The sequence below is a fragment of the Cheilinus undulatus genome, linkage group 20, assembly GCF_018320785.1.
Source record: "Cheilinus undulatus linkage group 20, ASM1832078v1, whole genome shotgun sequence".
Classification (NCBI taxonomy): domain Eukaryota; kingdom Metazoa; phylum Chordata; class Actinopteri; order Labriformes; family Labridae; genus Cheilinus; species Cheilinus undulatus.
In genome coordinates this window covers 39,754,373-39,769,172 of record NC_054884.1, presented here as the reverse complement: position 1 = coordinate 39,769,172, position 14,800 = coordinate 39,754,373, and the positions used below count along the sequence as shown (strand labels likewise).

At 39.4% G+C, this 14,800-nt stretch overlaps 1 protein-coding gene across 1 annotated transcript in view; it reads right to left on the bottom strand.

Annotated features, from left to right (window-relative positions):
• LOC121528566 (glutamate receptor ionotropic, delta-1-like) overlaps positions 1–14,800 on the bottom strand; it is a 939,907-nt gene that overhangs the window by 71,801 nt on the left and 853,306 nt on the right. The window contains exons 9-10 of the mRNA XM_041816077.1: positions 3,406–3,507; positions 288–410 (exon numbers count right to left, since the gene is read on the bottom strand). Of these exons, the coding sequence (XP_041672011.1) occupies positions 288–410; positions 3,406–3,507 (225 nt within the window). The remainder of the gene's footprint in view (positions 1–287; positions 411–3,405; positions 3,508–14,800) is intronic.

Genomic DNA, 14,800 nt, shown 5'->3' with positions numbered 1-14,800 from the left:
AGATATCTTCTGTCATGACCAGAAAAGCTGCATGAGGAGCAGTGGTGACTGCTGATGTGGGTATATGATGATATGATAAATGGAGAATCAGTTTGAATAGATACTGGATCTTAAACTGAACGCTGACCCCCAGAACTTCAATGAAGCTGGATCATGAGGTACTGAGAGATTCTCTGACTACGACCACATCGGCACAATCCTAATTCTCGTAAGCAGGATGTACACAAGACTCTTCCATACAGAGAGGTGGCAGTAAGCCTGGCTATAATCTGGAGTATCAGCCCCACCTGGTAGATCTCGTATTTGAAGCCCAGGATTTTGGCGAGGGCGTCCAGCACGTCGATGGAGAAACCTTTATATCTCTTCGGCTGCCCCAGGATGTTTTCAGCCACCATGACGAACGGATCCTCCTGCAGAGACAGAGAGAGGGCAGGGATGTTAGAGAGGGGAGGAAGACTCTGCAGCGAAGGAATGAGAGTTTAACTGTGTTTACCAAACTGCAGATTCAACAAGAACCAGCCGGGGTGCTGCTCTTTGTTCAGTGATGGAAAAGTGGAACTGGAATTTCAATCTCAAAAGCAGCACAGTTAAAAAAATAACTACTAAATCATACTGGTGAGGAAAAAGCAGCTCTGTTTGTACCCCAGGGTGCCACCATGCTGAGTGCACTTTCATAACTGCTCTCAGATAAAGGCTTTCAAAGTGGAACTGTCAATAGAGTCGTGTACAGGTGTTGTGTGTCTGCCATAGTCAGGGCCGGTCTCTGGCAGCGCTCAGAGCTGGAAGCGTTGCAGCTGCAGGGGATCAAACGCAGGCTGGAGGTATTAGTCCCGCTTGGTTAGACGAGCGACGCGGCGCCGCTGTGCCAGCACAGGAGGGGAAAGTGTGGACGAAGCTGGTACCGCGGAGGGATGGGCTCGGCTGTTTTTATCTCTTAAACTAATCGCAGCGTCCAGGGGTGCAGCTTTAACCCCGCGGGCTGGATCGATGCGCTCACAGAGAAAAAAAAGAGTTTTTGGAGTTAAGTTTTCAGCGCAGGAACACGAGGTGGTGAGACGAGCCACAGCAGACGAATCATAAAAACTCATGAGCTGCAGAAAACAGTTTTTCTTTATTGACTGAAGGATTTCTGTGGATTTACTGGAGCGGGTCTGGTGCTGTGGAGCGATGGATTATTTCATTAAATCAACACTTTATCTTGTGTTTAAAGATTTGAAGTGAAAAAACAGTTTTATGTCAGAGGCAAACATCACTGAGTTTATTTTCTCTTGTCTAGTTTTTCTCTGTGATCAAGGACGGGTTGGCTCGTACTGAGGAGAACGCAGAAACAACAGTGTTTCTGAGAGTTTATAGGGACATTCTGTCTTTTATTTATTTGTCTCAGTGCAGTGTGGGGAGGTTTTTTCAACATTTAATTTAGCATCTTACAGGTAAGTGGCAGGCCTGCCCACAGAATGGTCTGGGCCCCTGACAAACCCAGAGAATGGTCGCTACCCGGTTGAGCCTTATTGGTGATATCAGATAGCATTGGTGCTAGCATCCTGGCTAACAGTTGCCTCATTTTAGAGCTTAAAATTGTACCATGCTATCATTAGGTCCTGATGTTGTGCCACTTTCTGACAGCTTGTCACCCCTTTGTTGCCCATTGTTGCCATAGTTTTGCCACTTTTAACACATTATTGCCACTTTTTAACTGCTTTTCACCATTTTCTGCCCAGTTTTTTCCTCTTTTAACCCCTGTTTGCCTCTCCAGAACATCTTTCTACCCCTTTTGTTGCTCATTTTTCATAGTTTTGCCACTTTTAACACATTTTTGCCACTTTTTAACTGCTTTTCACCATTTTCTGTCCCCTGTTGCCATTTTGAATTTTATCCCACATTTTAGCCTTTTCAACTCCTAACCTAGACTTTTATTTTATATTTTCACCTTTGAAAACTTACAATTAAAAATGTAAAACTCATGATTTGAATCATATCTCATATTTTTACCTTTAAACTCATGATTTAATTTTTTTTGTTTGTTTGTTTTTTCTTTTTGTTTTTTTTAAGATTTATTTTTTGGAATTTTTGTGCCTTTATTAGATAGAAGAGGACAGTGGATAGAGTCGGAAACAGGATCAGGAGTGGGGGAGAGACATGCGGTAAAGGGCCTCAGGCTGGATTCGTACATGAGGAACGCCTTTAACCACTAGGCCACCTGCTCCCCATGATTTAAAATATTTATCTCATACTTGACCTTTAAAACATATTATCTAGGCTTTTATTTCTTATTATTTACCTTTAATCTCATGATTTAAAATTTTATCTCATATTATGACCTTTAGAACATATTATTTTGGCTTTTATTTTATTTTGGCTTTTATTATTTTGTACCTTTAAACTCATGATTTCAAGTTGTTATCTCACATGTTTACCTTTAAAACATAGAATTTCTTTTTTATATAATATTTTGACCTTTAAACTCATTTTTCTTTACTTGTATATCTTATTTTTACCTTTTATACTCAGCATTTCAAATTTTATTTCGTATTTTGAAGGTTTTTTTTAATTATATTTCATATTTTGACCTATAAAACCTGTGATTTCGAATTGATATTTAACATTTTGGCCTTCTAAAAACATCATTTTGACTTTTAATTTCATGCTTTGACCTTTCAAACTAATAAGCTTGTGTTTTTATCTCAGATTTTGAGCTTTTAAATGTAAAATTTTGACTTTTTAAAATCTTAAAATCATCTATAATCAGTTATTTTTTTTCCATATTTCATTAGTGGTGATAATTACGTTGACAGTTTCTGGTTTAATGTTGTTAAATGTTCAGATTAGACCTGAATTCAGAATCCGGCCCCTGCTGTGACTGGGTTTGACACCGCTGCCCTAAAAACAGCTCAGAGCATCTTATTTAACTCACTTATTGCATCGTATCACCATCTTTCGTTGCTATGGTTACAGATAGATCACCATTAATGAGGGAACATTTACATTTTTAACACGAGTTAGTAAATATTAAAAATTGATAGATTTTTTAAAGTTTGACACCCCTGATCTAGTGTCACAGTGCTGGACCAATGCATTGTGGGATATTACACTGTACTGTACTGTACGTTGTTACAACACATTGCACCGTGCAAATCCAACGTTATGGTACTGAATCTTGCCTCATCATACTGTAATGTAGTGTAGCCCATTTAAGGGTTTTATTATACTGTATTTTAACTGAAAATATCCTTACACTTTCTCTAAAGTCTGTGTTACTAACAGGGTAATCTTCTAACCTGAAATTAACTTTTTCATGTGCAGCACTGAAATTATGGCTGTCACGTTGCTTCAAGTCTTACTGGATGGTAAATGATAGGAATTATAGTACGGAGTGGACTCCTCATGGTCATAAACACGTTTACCTACCAGTAAAGTGACGACTTTGACCGTGACGCCCTGCATGCCGTTCTCGATCCGACTCTCCTTCAGGCTGCCGTTCAGTCCGTGCACCGAGTCCCAGGTAGCGAGCTGTAAACAAAAACAAGGAGAGGACAGGAAGTAAATAAGGAGTGCACCACTCCGAGGCTTCAATGACACCAGCCTGAGTTCTAATCATTTCATTTGTTTGTGTGTCAAAGGTCCTCAGAGGGGGAGCCCAGTACAACACGCAGAGCAGCCGTCAATTAGGCAAATGCTTCACGGCTCACAGGCTGCAATTTCATGATTTATTCACCGGCCTCGGCGGGTTTCACGTGGAGAGTTCACTGCTGCAAATTGGATGGGGACAAAGAGACGAGAACAGTGAGTGAAACATGCCAAAACAAAACCACCCCGGCATTTCGCTTTCTCACAAAAATGAATGTGACCTAATTAGAATTCAAACATAAAAACACTGGTTCCTCCAACAAGCCTCTCAGGGAAATGATCTGTGATGTCTCTGGCATCATAGGGAGGCTCAGCTCATGGATGTGAGCACAAGGGATCATACTAAGGTCTGTTTACTCCATACGAGGAAAGATCCTTCAGAAACAAGGACCTCAGTGATGGTTTTACATGCTACATGTCACAACGAATGACATTAAAGGAGCAGAGAAGAAAAAGCACAGCTGGTAGGCCCAGCCTTCTCTCTTTTCTTCTGACATTAGAAAGCTCATTGGTTAAAAACAGTGGTCTCAGTCTGGAGATGGGGGTTTGGGCTCAAGGCCCTTACCTCACCTGTACCTGCCTATACCTCTAATATGAGTGTGACTTAAATAAGAAGGCAGGCTAAAGGCTCCTGGAATACCACATTCATGGACTAGGGTCAGCCAGGGGTTTCCAAACTTCAAATATACCAAAGACATTTGTAATTACAACAATTTCTGGGAGAAATGGTGTATTTTCTGGAAAATTTCCAGGGTGCCAATACTTTCATCCATGACTGTATCTGTGCCGAAGTATAAAGCCATCTTAGAATGTAAATCCTTTTTCTTAAAAACAAGATTAAAATGGGTTGAAAATGGCAAAACTGGTGGAAAAGGTGGTGAACTGGGATTTTAGAAAGAGCAGAAATTTATTAAAAATGGCAAAAACTAGATACAAATGAAAAAAATAGGCAAAATAAAGTAGAAAAAATGGGTTAAAGTGAAAAAAAAGGCTTAAAAAGTGCTATAAGAGGTTAACAGTAACAATATTGGCTTAAGAGGGGCAGAAGTTGGTGAAATGGGATAAAAAACTGAAAAAATGGTTTAAGCTGGAAGACACGGGTTAACTGATGTAGCAAAATAGGCAGAAAGTGGCAGAAATGGGCATGACAGCCAGTAAAATGTGGTTCAAATGGATGTAAGAGGTGCTGAAAAGGGGTTAAAAATGGTAGTTATGGGTCAACAGAAGCAACAACAGGTGGGCAGTGTCAAGAGTTGGTTTAGGACAGGCAAATATGGTCAGAAAAAGTGGAGGAAAAGCTGTAAGGTGGCAAAAAATATGTGAAAAATAGCACATACTGGTGGGGAAAAGTGATGAAAGTTGGTTAAAATGTGGTGTAAAGTGGTAAACGTGTAGAACAGGCACAAAATAGTAGCACAAATAAATACTTTGAATATAAGAAGCCAATAATAACCCCTTCTCTGGCCTGTGATTTAACAGAAGAAGCTTAGAATCAACAACTATTGTTTCATTTTTCATATCTTTGAAAATGAAATGAAGCAAAGATCTAAAGTTGCCTTCACGTGAACATCTGTAGAGGATCTGAAACCAGGAGAATGATGATCATAAACACATCTCCACTGATGGCAGCGAGCCTCACAGTTTCTGCTTTAGGAACATTTCCTGAGACAGAGGCTCAGTAATAACAGGCTGCATTATTCTCTGCTCTCTACCAGGACGCTTTTGAACCAGGTGTGGGCCATTAGAGCGAGAGCGAGAGTCCATTTACACCACCGACCGTTCACTGAGGAAGCAGCTGTGGGGGTGAGAGCGGTCTGAGGAAGAGCAGAGCGGTCACTAACACAAACAAGTGGCCGTGAAGGTCAAAAGCTTAAACAAATCACTGAAATAAAACTAACACAAGGAGGTGTACGGAGGCTGTGAAGGTTAAATCTTGAAAATATTAAATTTAACTGCAAAACACACAAGGTGATTTGTACGGTGGCCCTGAAGGTCAAAGGAAAAACATTTCACTGAAAAAAAAAATAACACAGGAGGTGTACGGAGGCCATAAAGGTCAAATTTGAAAATGTTTAATTTAATTGAAACACACACTAGGTGATCTGTACGGAGGCTGTGAAGGTCAAATGCAAAAACATTGCACTGGCATAAAACACACACAGTGAAGTGTACGGTGGCCTCAGAGATCAACTGCAAATGGAAAAGAAAATAAGAAAGAAAGAAAAATTAGGTAAAGCCAACACACAAAAACGTGACCTACAGAAATATTTCATCAGACTGATAAACTTTTTAAACATTCTCTAAAATTCTCCTTTCTTTTAAATTATTTTTGTCTTTATTTTTAGTTTTTTATGATAAATGTAATATTTTTAGCATTTTGTTAAATGTCGTCTTTGTTTGGGCTTTGGCGAGTTAAAAAATGATCTCTGTGTTTCATTAAATGTTATTTTTTTTCACTAAGTTCTAAAATATTTTAGATTTTTTTTTTAAATCCTCCAGTGTTGCTAAATATTTTTGCATTTGAAGAAAGGTTTTGCTTGTCAGATATATTTTTTCTTTCCATAATTTTTTTGTCTTATAAAATACTTCTTAAAAAACAGAATATTTTTGTATTTCACTTTAAAGAAAAACTGATTTTTTTTTATTTCTCCATTTTTCTGTGTAATTTTGCATTTCATGAAATGTTTTGTCAATTTACTAAATGTTAGTTTTTTTAAATTTTTTTCACACATGAAATAGTTTATTTTACTAAAATCCTTATTTATTTTGTTGAATAATATTTTTTTATTATGTTAGCTGGTGCTGATGTTTGATGCTGCATTCATGCCCTCCACACAGAGACAGGATTTATCTGATCATATGGGACGGTCCGTCGTTCGTCTCGATGAAGAGCTTAAATCTTGAAAAAAAAAAAGTGATTGGACATGAAGCCTCCTCTAATCTGTTTACCAGCGTTTCATGCATCATTGTCCAGAGAAGAAAAATAATCAATACAATAAAACGGGTCACTTTCACATTAGAGAAGGCTAATAAACCAGCGCCACCATCCAGGCTGGGATTAATTTGAGTTGACGGTTAATGTGAGCACGCTCAGTGATCTCTGATTGAACGTCTTAATTAGCGTCGTTAAGATAAACATGCTGTTGTGAAGCTTATAGAGCCGTGAGCACTCAGAGTCAGACAATAAGACAACGCAAACACGGCGACGAACGGCGCCGCTAATGCTGCTAATGACCGCGTTTCTGTTTGTTAAGGGGGGAGGCCAGGGTAAACGGTGGTAATGGATTTATTTACTGAATCTTTTCTCACAGTTATGAGAATAAAACACCAACAATCAGTGAAGAAGAGGTTTAACATCCACGACGTCTTCTCTCACTGCAGACGACGACTTGAAAAGACGTGCTCTGTTTGCACGAAAATCAACTATGGATGATTTTCAGAGGCATCAGGGCGGAAACAAAAGCTGCTCTAAAGAACAGTGGTGCATAAAGGAGGCGTGAAGATTAAAGGAGGATGGAGGCAGAGACAGACAATCACAGAGCTATTCTGAGCCCTGCTGTCCTTCACATGATCTCCCTCCCTCTTCATTCATGTGTTTCTCATTAACGCATGTATGGATTAATTAACTCCATGATATAAAGCCTGGGCTACGTCTGCAGCTCGTATTTGATCTGTGAACTTTTGAACGGTCAGAGCTGGAAAAAAAGAGGGATATCATATCATAAAAGCGAGACTCTTCCATGCAGTACTGACTCTTTATGGGGTTTATATTTAAGGAGGTTACAGAGTGACAGAAACATCCAGAAGGGTCTGATGAGTTACCTGCTGACTGGAGGACTGAGTCCTTACCCATCCAAAGATGATTTCAGAGTCCCAGGCCTTTTAAAGGTCACATGTTTGACCCCTTTCAGACAAGTTTATATCGAGTTTATATGAAAGCAGGCAAAAAAGTGATTAAAATGGGTTTAAAGTGACACAAACAGGGAGAAAAACAATGGTGAGAAAGGGTGAAAATGGCAAGATGGCTTAGAAGTGGTAGCATGGGCAGAAGAGGTGGAAATAGGATTAATAGTGCCAAAATGTGTTTAAAATGGTAAAATGGGTTAACTTAGGCAATAAAATAGGCAGGTTTGAGGCAAAACATTAGCAAAAGTGGTTTAAATGGGTTTAAAGTTATAAAAAGGCTGTCTTAAATGGAAAAATGGTTTAAAGTGACAAAAAGCAGGGAGATAAATGGGTAGAAAGAGTAAAAATGGCAAAATGGCTCAGTAGTGGTTATATGGGCAGAAGAGGTGGTGAAATAGTATTTAAAAATAGTATGAGGCAAAAAAAATAATAAAAAAAACACAATCCAAAGTAGCAAAAACAGCCATGAAAGGGGTAAAAGAAAAAAAAAAAGAGTGGCAAACATAAGTGAAAAGTGGCGAAAATATATTTGCAGAGTCAAACACGTAGGTGAGGTGGCAAACTTGGGTTAACTCTGTCAAGGTTTGTCCAATCAGAAAAACTCCAACGGCGTTGGAAAGCTGAGAATTGTGGGCATGCACACATATATGGTTCATTACGGTACTCGCAACCATATGACATGGGCATTCATAGCAAAACACCAGAAGTATCGCGAGACCGCTACACGGATTCTCAACACAAAAAATTCCAACGCTGACGGAGAGCTGAGAATCTGTGCTTTCCGGCAATATATGATGTGTGGCATATACAGTGTTTAACAAATGTATTAGACCACCCTAACCCTGACCAAGGTAAGGTTTCTGCCACAGCTGCCCTAAATTAACAGCATTGGTAATTACCAAAATCATTTTTGATGTTTCTGCAATGGTTAATACACCAATATGTAGAAGCTCTTTAACCCAAATGATATTTTTAATGCTAAAATAGAATTATTATTGTTATCTATGAATTGTCAAATTTACTGATTTACAAAAAAACTGAAAAAATAGTAAAGCACATTAATATTTCTTGATTAATGTGTCAAATTATAGTTATTTACTGTCATTCCTGAACAGAAAAACTCGTTTTAGTGCTGAGACAAATATGACAGGTGGTCTAATACAATTGTTAAACACTGTATATACCACACATCATATATTACCAGAAAGCACAGATTCTCAGCTCTCTGTCAGCGTTGGAATTTTTTAGATTGAGCAAACTTTTGAGGAGTTACAGTGTTGAGAATCTGTGTAGTAGTCTCACGATACTTCTAGTGTTTTACTATGGTGTTTTGCCATGAATGCCCACATCATATGGTTGTGAGTACCGTAATGAACCGTATATGTGCGCATGCCCACAATTCTCAGCTTTCCAACACCGTTGGAATTTTTCTGGTCGGACAAACTTTGACAGAGTTGCAGTAATAATACTCCGGACATATAAAACACAGCGCCAGCGCTGGGTCAGGAGGTTAAGGGTTAACCCTTTAAAGCCTGAAAACACAAACTATCACTGGAAAATTCTATTTTTTTGAGAGGGACCCAACTGCTGTCAAGATGGCCGACATGGGCGTCGCTATACATCCAATCCATGACGCAAGTACCAAGCGGAAGTTTCTTCTACGTGTTGGACTCAGCTGCCAGTGTTTGTCAGTCTTTTTGGCGCCTAAGCCTAACCCTTGGTGCTGGATCTTCCCTACTGCCTTCCCCTGAACCTAACCACTCAGGTTTTAATGCCTAAGCCTAACCTTAAGCAGCGTACACACATAAAGCTTTTCTAAATCTTTAGAGATGTTTTATCTGTTAGAGACCCCACACATGAAGATAAAAAAATCAGGCATTGAACAGTTTGGATCGTACTGTGTGTGGTGTGCTCCGATAATCTGAACACAACACACCACACACATCACGATTCTGTCCCACCACCGATCTAGAATCTCGTCCTCCAAGCCAGAAATCTCGCGTGATCACATGTGATCTAACAAAAACGAAGAAGAATAAACATAGCAACAACCGGAAAACACATCACGCAACATGGATGAGGACACACAAGTGGAGGGAATGGTGGTGTTCTTGGGACTATTTTTAACGGAAAAATCCCGAACTAAAACAACGAACTTTATGATGCTTCAGCAGGTCAGCCATGCTTGTTTTTATTTACGCCGGCTTCCTCGTTCCTCAGTCAGCTCGCTTCTTGATTGGCTACATTCTGTTTCACGTCACAATTCACAGAGTCATGACTCGGGAGTCGTCGGCTGTCCCCACACACATGAAGATTTTTGGTTGTAAATATTGAACAAGTTTAATATTTCCGATCGTCGGCTCTACCGTTTTTGGAGCCGATTATTGGGACAAATTCACTTTTAACACACCTCAGACCACAGGATAATCTCACAGGATAATCTCATAAGACCTAACATAATCGGGCGTTTGCCGTCCTTGGTCGGGAAGGGGGAAAATCAGGACAAAAACAGCCCGATTATCTTTATGTGTGTACCTCGCTTTAGACGTACGGACTTCCGGTTGAGACTTCTGCTTTGGATATGATGTATGTCGGCCATCTTGTCTGCAGCAAGGTACTCTTGATTTTTTTTGGAACTGAAATGTTTATTTCACTTTCTGCGGAAATCCAAAAAATCAAAATTTCCATGAATTGTAACATTTTTATTTTTAGTGTCTCATTTGAAACATTAGGTGTTTTGGTAACTGATAATCCACTTGAGGGTGTTTTTATCATTTATCAGATTGTATTCAGAATTTTTTTTTAGTAATCAGTGATTATATTGATTAGAGAGAGGAAGCATAAAAGTATCACATATGATACAACCAGCTTTAAGGGGTTAAAGTGACAAATATGTCTAAAATGGCAAAAATGAGTTAAAAGTGAAAAAAAAAACAGGCAGAAAAAGTGGTGGAAAGGATTTAAAACATGATAAAATAGCTTTAAAGTGGCTTCATGGGCAGAAAAGGTGGTGAGATTTGATTGAAAAGTGGTAAAAAAAGGATTAATACTGATACTAAAATGTGTGGCAAGATAATAAAACACGTGTGCGTATTAAAAAAACACGTTCATGTCACCTCCCGGGCTCCGTAGTAAACAGATAGAAAAAGGGGTTTAAACATAGAGCCAAAACTGGGCTTAAGGCCTGACTGAACAGCAACCATTTACAACACTAGTGGCCATCTCCTAATGTGGATCCTTGTCCCAAGCTTGCATGCAGGATGCTGGGATGTGGATTTGTTTATTTTGCATGTTATATGACTCTGCCTGTATCCTCAGCCTGCTTTCTTTAGGTTTTAAATGCTTATTAATGCTTATTGTGACTTCCTGTAGCCCAGGTGTTTGCAGGCAGGAACCAGCTCAGTGAATATTCATCATAAACACAAAGTTTGAATCTTCACTTCATCCAAACTTTCCTTCATAAAAACTACATAAATTCTGTTCTGCACCAAAGATCCTGAGCCTCCTCTCACTGTGAGAGCAGCAGCTTTTATTCCTGACAATTATTCGATTATTAATGTTGGATATAGATTTTCCAAAAAAGCCAGACGTTCCCGGGAGACCTGCCGGTCTTGCTAAGAGCGGCTCGTTTCGCTGACTTACGGCAGCCATGTTGCTCTGTGCCGAGAGAGGAGCTGCTAATGAGAAGACGAGGAGGCAACAAAAACATGAGATATGCTGCAGGAATGTGCTGAGGGACGTTTGGTGTTTTTCTGTACGGGATCAGCATTTTATATAATCTGCTGAAAGTGAGACGTCTGCTGTTTCTTTTAATCCCATCTGCCCGTGTTTGCACTCCTCATTCTGTCCAAATACCGCCTAATAAACTTCATCAGTCCGTCCTGCTGTATCGGCCTGTTTGGGATCAATCTCAGACTAATTGAGATGGATTGTGACAGATTTCAATTGATCCTCCTAACTGATGCTCTTAAATTAAATTACACAAGAGGACTCCAACAGGTTTGCTTGGTATCGGGAGGATAATTTATTTTTAATGTGCTTATTTGACATTTAAACAGAAGACGATACTTGGCAAAAGTCAATCCTATTTTAGTCAAACTGGCTGACATTCTAGGGCAGTGTTACTCAACCAAAGAGCCAAATAGTTGAAAAATACATTTGCAAGAGCCACAATCTAAGTGGTGAAAAGTGGGAATAAAAAAAAGTTAAGGCTGGAAAATAGGTAAAAACGCTGCAAAAAATGGTGAGACGTGACAAAAAAATGGCTTACAGATGGCAGCAATGGTAAAAATAATCAGCAAAAAAACGAGTGAAAAGTGACTAAATCTGGTGAAAACAGCAAAAGGTCAGGGGTAAATGAGTGACAAGTGACTAAAATTGGCAAAAAGCAGCAAAAAGCTGGGGGGAAATGAGTGAAAAATAACTAAAATTGGCAAAAAGCCGCAAAAAGCTGGGGGGAAAGGAGTGAAAAGTGACCAAGTTTGGTAAAAAGCAGCAGAAAGGTGGGGGGGAATGGGAAAAGTGACATGTAATGGCAAAAAAAAAAAAAAGGAAAAAGAAAAAAAAAAGAAATGGGCAAAAATTGGGGAAAAAAAAGGAAAAAATGCAATTTTCACAGAGCAGGATAAAAGAGGCAAAAACTGGTGAAAGGGGTAAAAATGGGATTCCAGTGGCAACAAAAGGGAAAAAAATTTGAAAATAAGGGCAAAAGAAATATAAAGACAGAAAATATAGGTTGACAGTTGAGTTAATTAAAGCCTGCTGTGTAAGTGTGGGAAAAAAAACTGCAAAAAAAACACGTTCTGCAATTCTGAGGTCAAAGTTTCCCTTTTTTTTTTGGTTTTGTGGGGAATCATATTTCAAATTTAGACATTAAAGAGCCATGCGTTGAGTATCACTGTCCTAGGGTTTAACAGTTACAGATATTCAAGCTTCAGGGCTGATTTTAGATTAACAACAAAGTAAAGCTAGGAAGGATGTATCCGTGGTACACAGGTAACAGGAGGCTTTCACCTTCATCATTAAATACCCGTTTAGCTGTAGACCTGTCCGTGTGATCTGGCCAACATATTTTGGCGTTGTCGGCAGGATGAAGCACAAAGGCATCACATGTGTCGCCTGCCTCCTGATCAGCCAATAGAGATGTATGTTGCAAAACTTGGTTTTGACCTGTAGAGGGCAGTCAACATGCATATTTCTAAAACAACATTTAACTTGAATATTTTGTGCTCAAATGTCAAGATTCAAACCAGTGTGCATATTTTCGTCTTAAACAGCCGACCTGAGTATTTAGCGCCTCTTTAAATAAAACGAGAGCCTTATAATTTCTAAAAGCACATCTGCTGTGGGAGATTTGGTGAAGAAATGATGCAGGGATTTCATTGATGCTGCAGATTTCAGCGTCTGTACCATTTGAAGCCTCCTCAGTGACATTTATGTTTTCAGTTTCCAGTTAAAAGGTTTCCCTTTCAAAGAGACTACCAGATAGAGTTAAGCTTAAAGAATCATTTAATAAAGTCAGTCAGCGCTGATCTGATCCTAGACTCGTCTCTGTGCTCCAGCCTCTGTCTTTACGTCCCATCGGAGGTCAAACATGGCGGCTAAATCTCCACCTCGCTCACAGCGGCCCGCTCATGCATTATTCCTGTCCTCTTCTCTGCTTCTTTCCTCAAATGTCAGCCCTCTTTTTCCCCTCCTGTCATCCAAAAGGCTACAGCGGCTGTATTTCTGTTACTCACTCTCCCGTGGACAGCAGAGCCAAATGCCAGCATTTGCCACCGTTTCTCACCTCCCTCCCTCTCTCCCTCCCTCCTCTCTGCCCCGCCGCCTCGACACCATGACGGATTTCTCTTTTTATTTCCACACCTTGCCTCCTCCTCGGCTCTTTTTATGATGCTGAGTTTAAATGACTCAGAAGGATGTGTATAACATCGCTGACCCTTCATCATTTGGCTGTTTCTGCAGAATGAATGCCCCAAACATCGGCTGTCAATCACACAACCAGAGCCTTGGCTCTCCAGAACCCCTGATAAAATGAGAGTTTCTGGAAGTGGAGCATTTTTGTTGCACAGCCATGGTAGGAGCCTCTTGGCACATTACAGTTTTGGTTGGTTATTTACGGATGTTTTCACATTCTAGACCTAGATACAAGGTCAGTGTATCCTCTGGTAGATCCATTTCCTGTTTGAAACCAGACTGAAAAAAATGGGAGAAACTCTCGTTATTCCATTTTTTGGTTCTTACCAAAAATGGAAAAAATGGAAAAACAACTTGTTTCTCCATTTTTCTAGTCTTGACCGAAAATAGAAAAACTGGAAAAAACAAAAAACAAACAAACAAACAAACAAACAAACAAAAAAGCAGCTTTTCCGTTTTTTTCCATTTTGGACACAAAAACAGAAAAACAAAATAATGGACTTAAAAAAAAGCAATAAATAAATAAATAAATAAAACAAATTGGACCCCTGTTTTTTAAAATGTTTTTTTTTTTTTCTGTTTTTGTTACCAAAATGACAAAATGGAAAAATGGCTTGTTTTTCTGTTTTTTCATGTTTGGTCAAGAACAAAAAACGGAATAATGAGAGTTTCTCCAGTGGTGAAATTTCCTCACTCCTAAATATTCCACAGTCAGCTGTCAGTGGGATTATAACAAAGTGGAAGCCACTGGAAACGACAGCAACTCAGCCACCAAGTTGCAGGCCATGTAAAATGACGGAGCGGAGTCAGCGGATGCTGAGGTCATAGTGTGCAGAGGTGGCCAACTTGCTGCAGAGTCAATGGTTACAGACCTCCAAACTTCATGTGGCCTTCAGATTAGCTCAAGAACAGCGGTAGAGAGCTTCATGGAGGTGCAGGTGCAATGCAAAGCGTTGGATGCAGTGGTGTAAAGCACGCCGCCACTGGACTCTAGAGCAGTGGAGACCCATGATTAAGAATAGGATGTCACTTAAGTTCATATGAGAGTCAAGAAAGGTGAGCAAATACTTTTGGCAATAGAGTATAGTTCACCAACCCAGAGGGGAGAGCACTTTAAACATTGCAAACAGCTCTTGCAGTGCAGTAAAATCCAGAGTAGATTTATTTAAATATCCTCAGTTATCACTGTATAAAGTTACAGTATTATATAAAGTGAAGTCTGCTCTCATAAATACTCATCCTTATTAGCTTCTAATCTTTTTTTAATCACATTTCTTATATATTTTCTCAGGAACAAGGTTGAAGCAGGAAGATAAGCAGAAAAAGACGTACAGTTAAACGTCTCGAAGGTGCC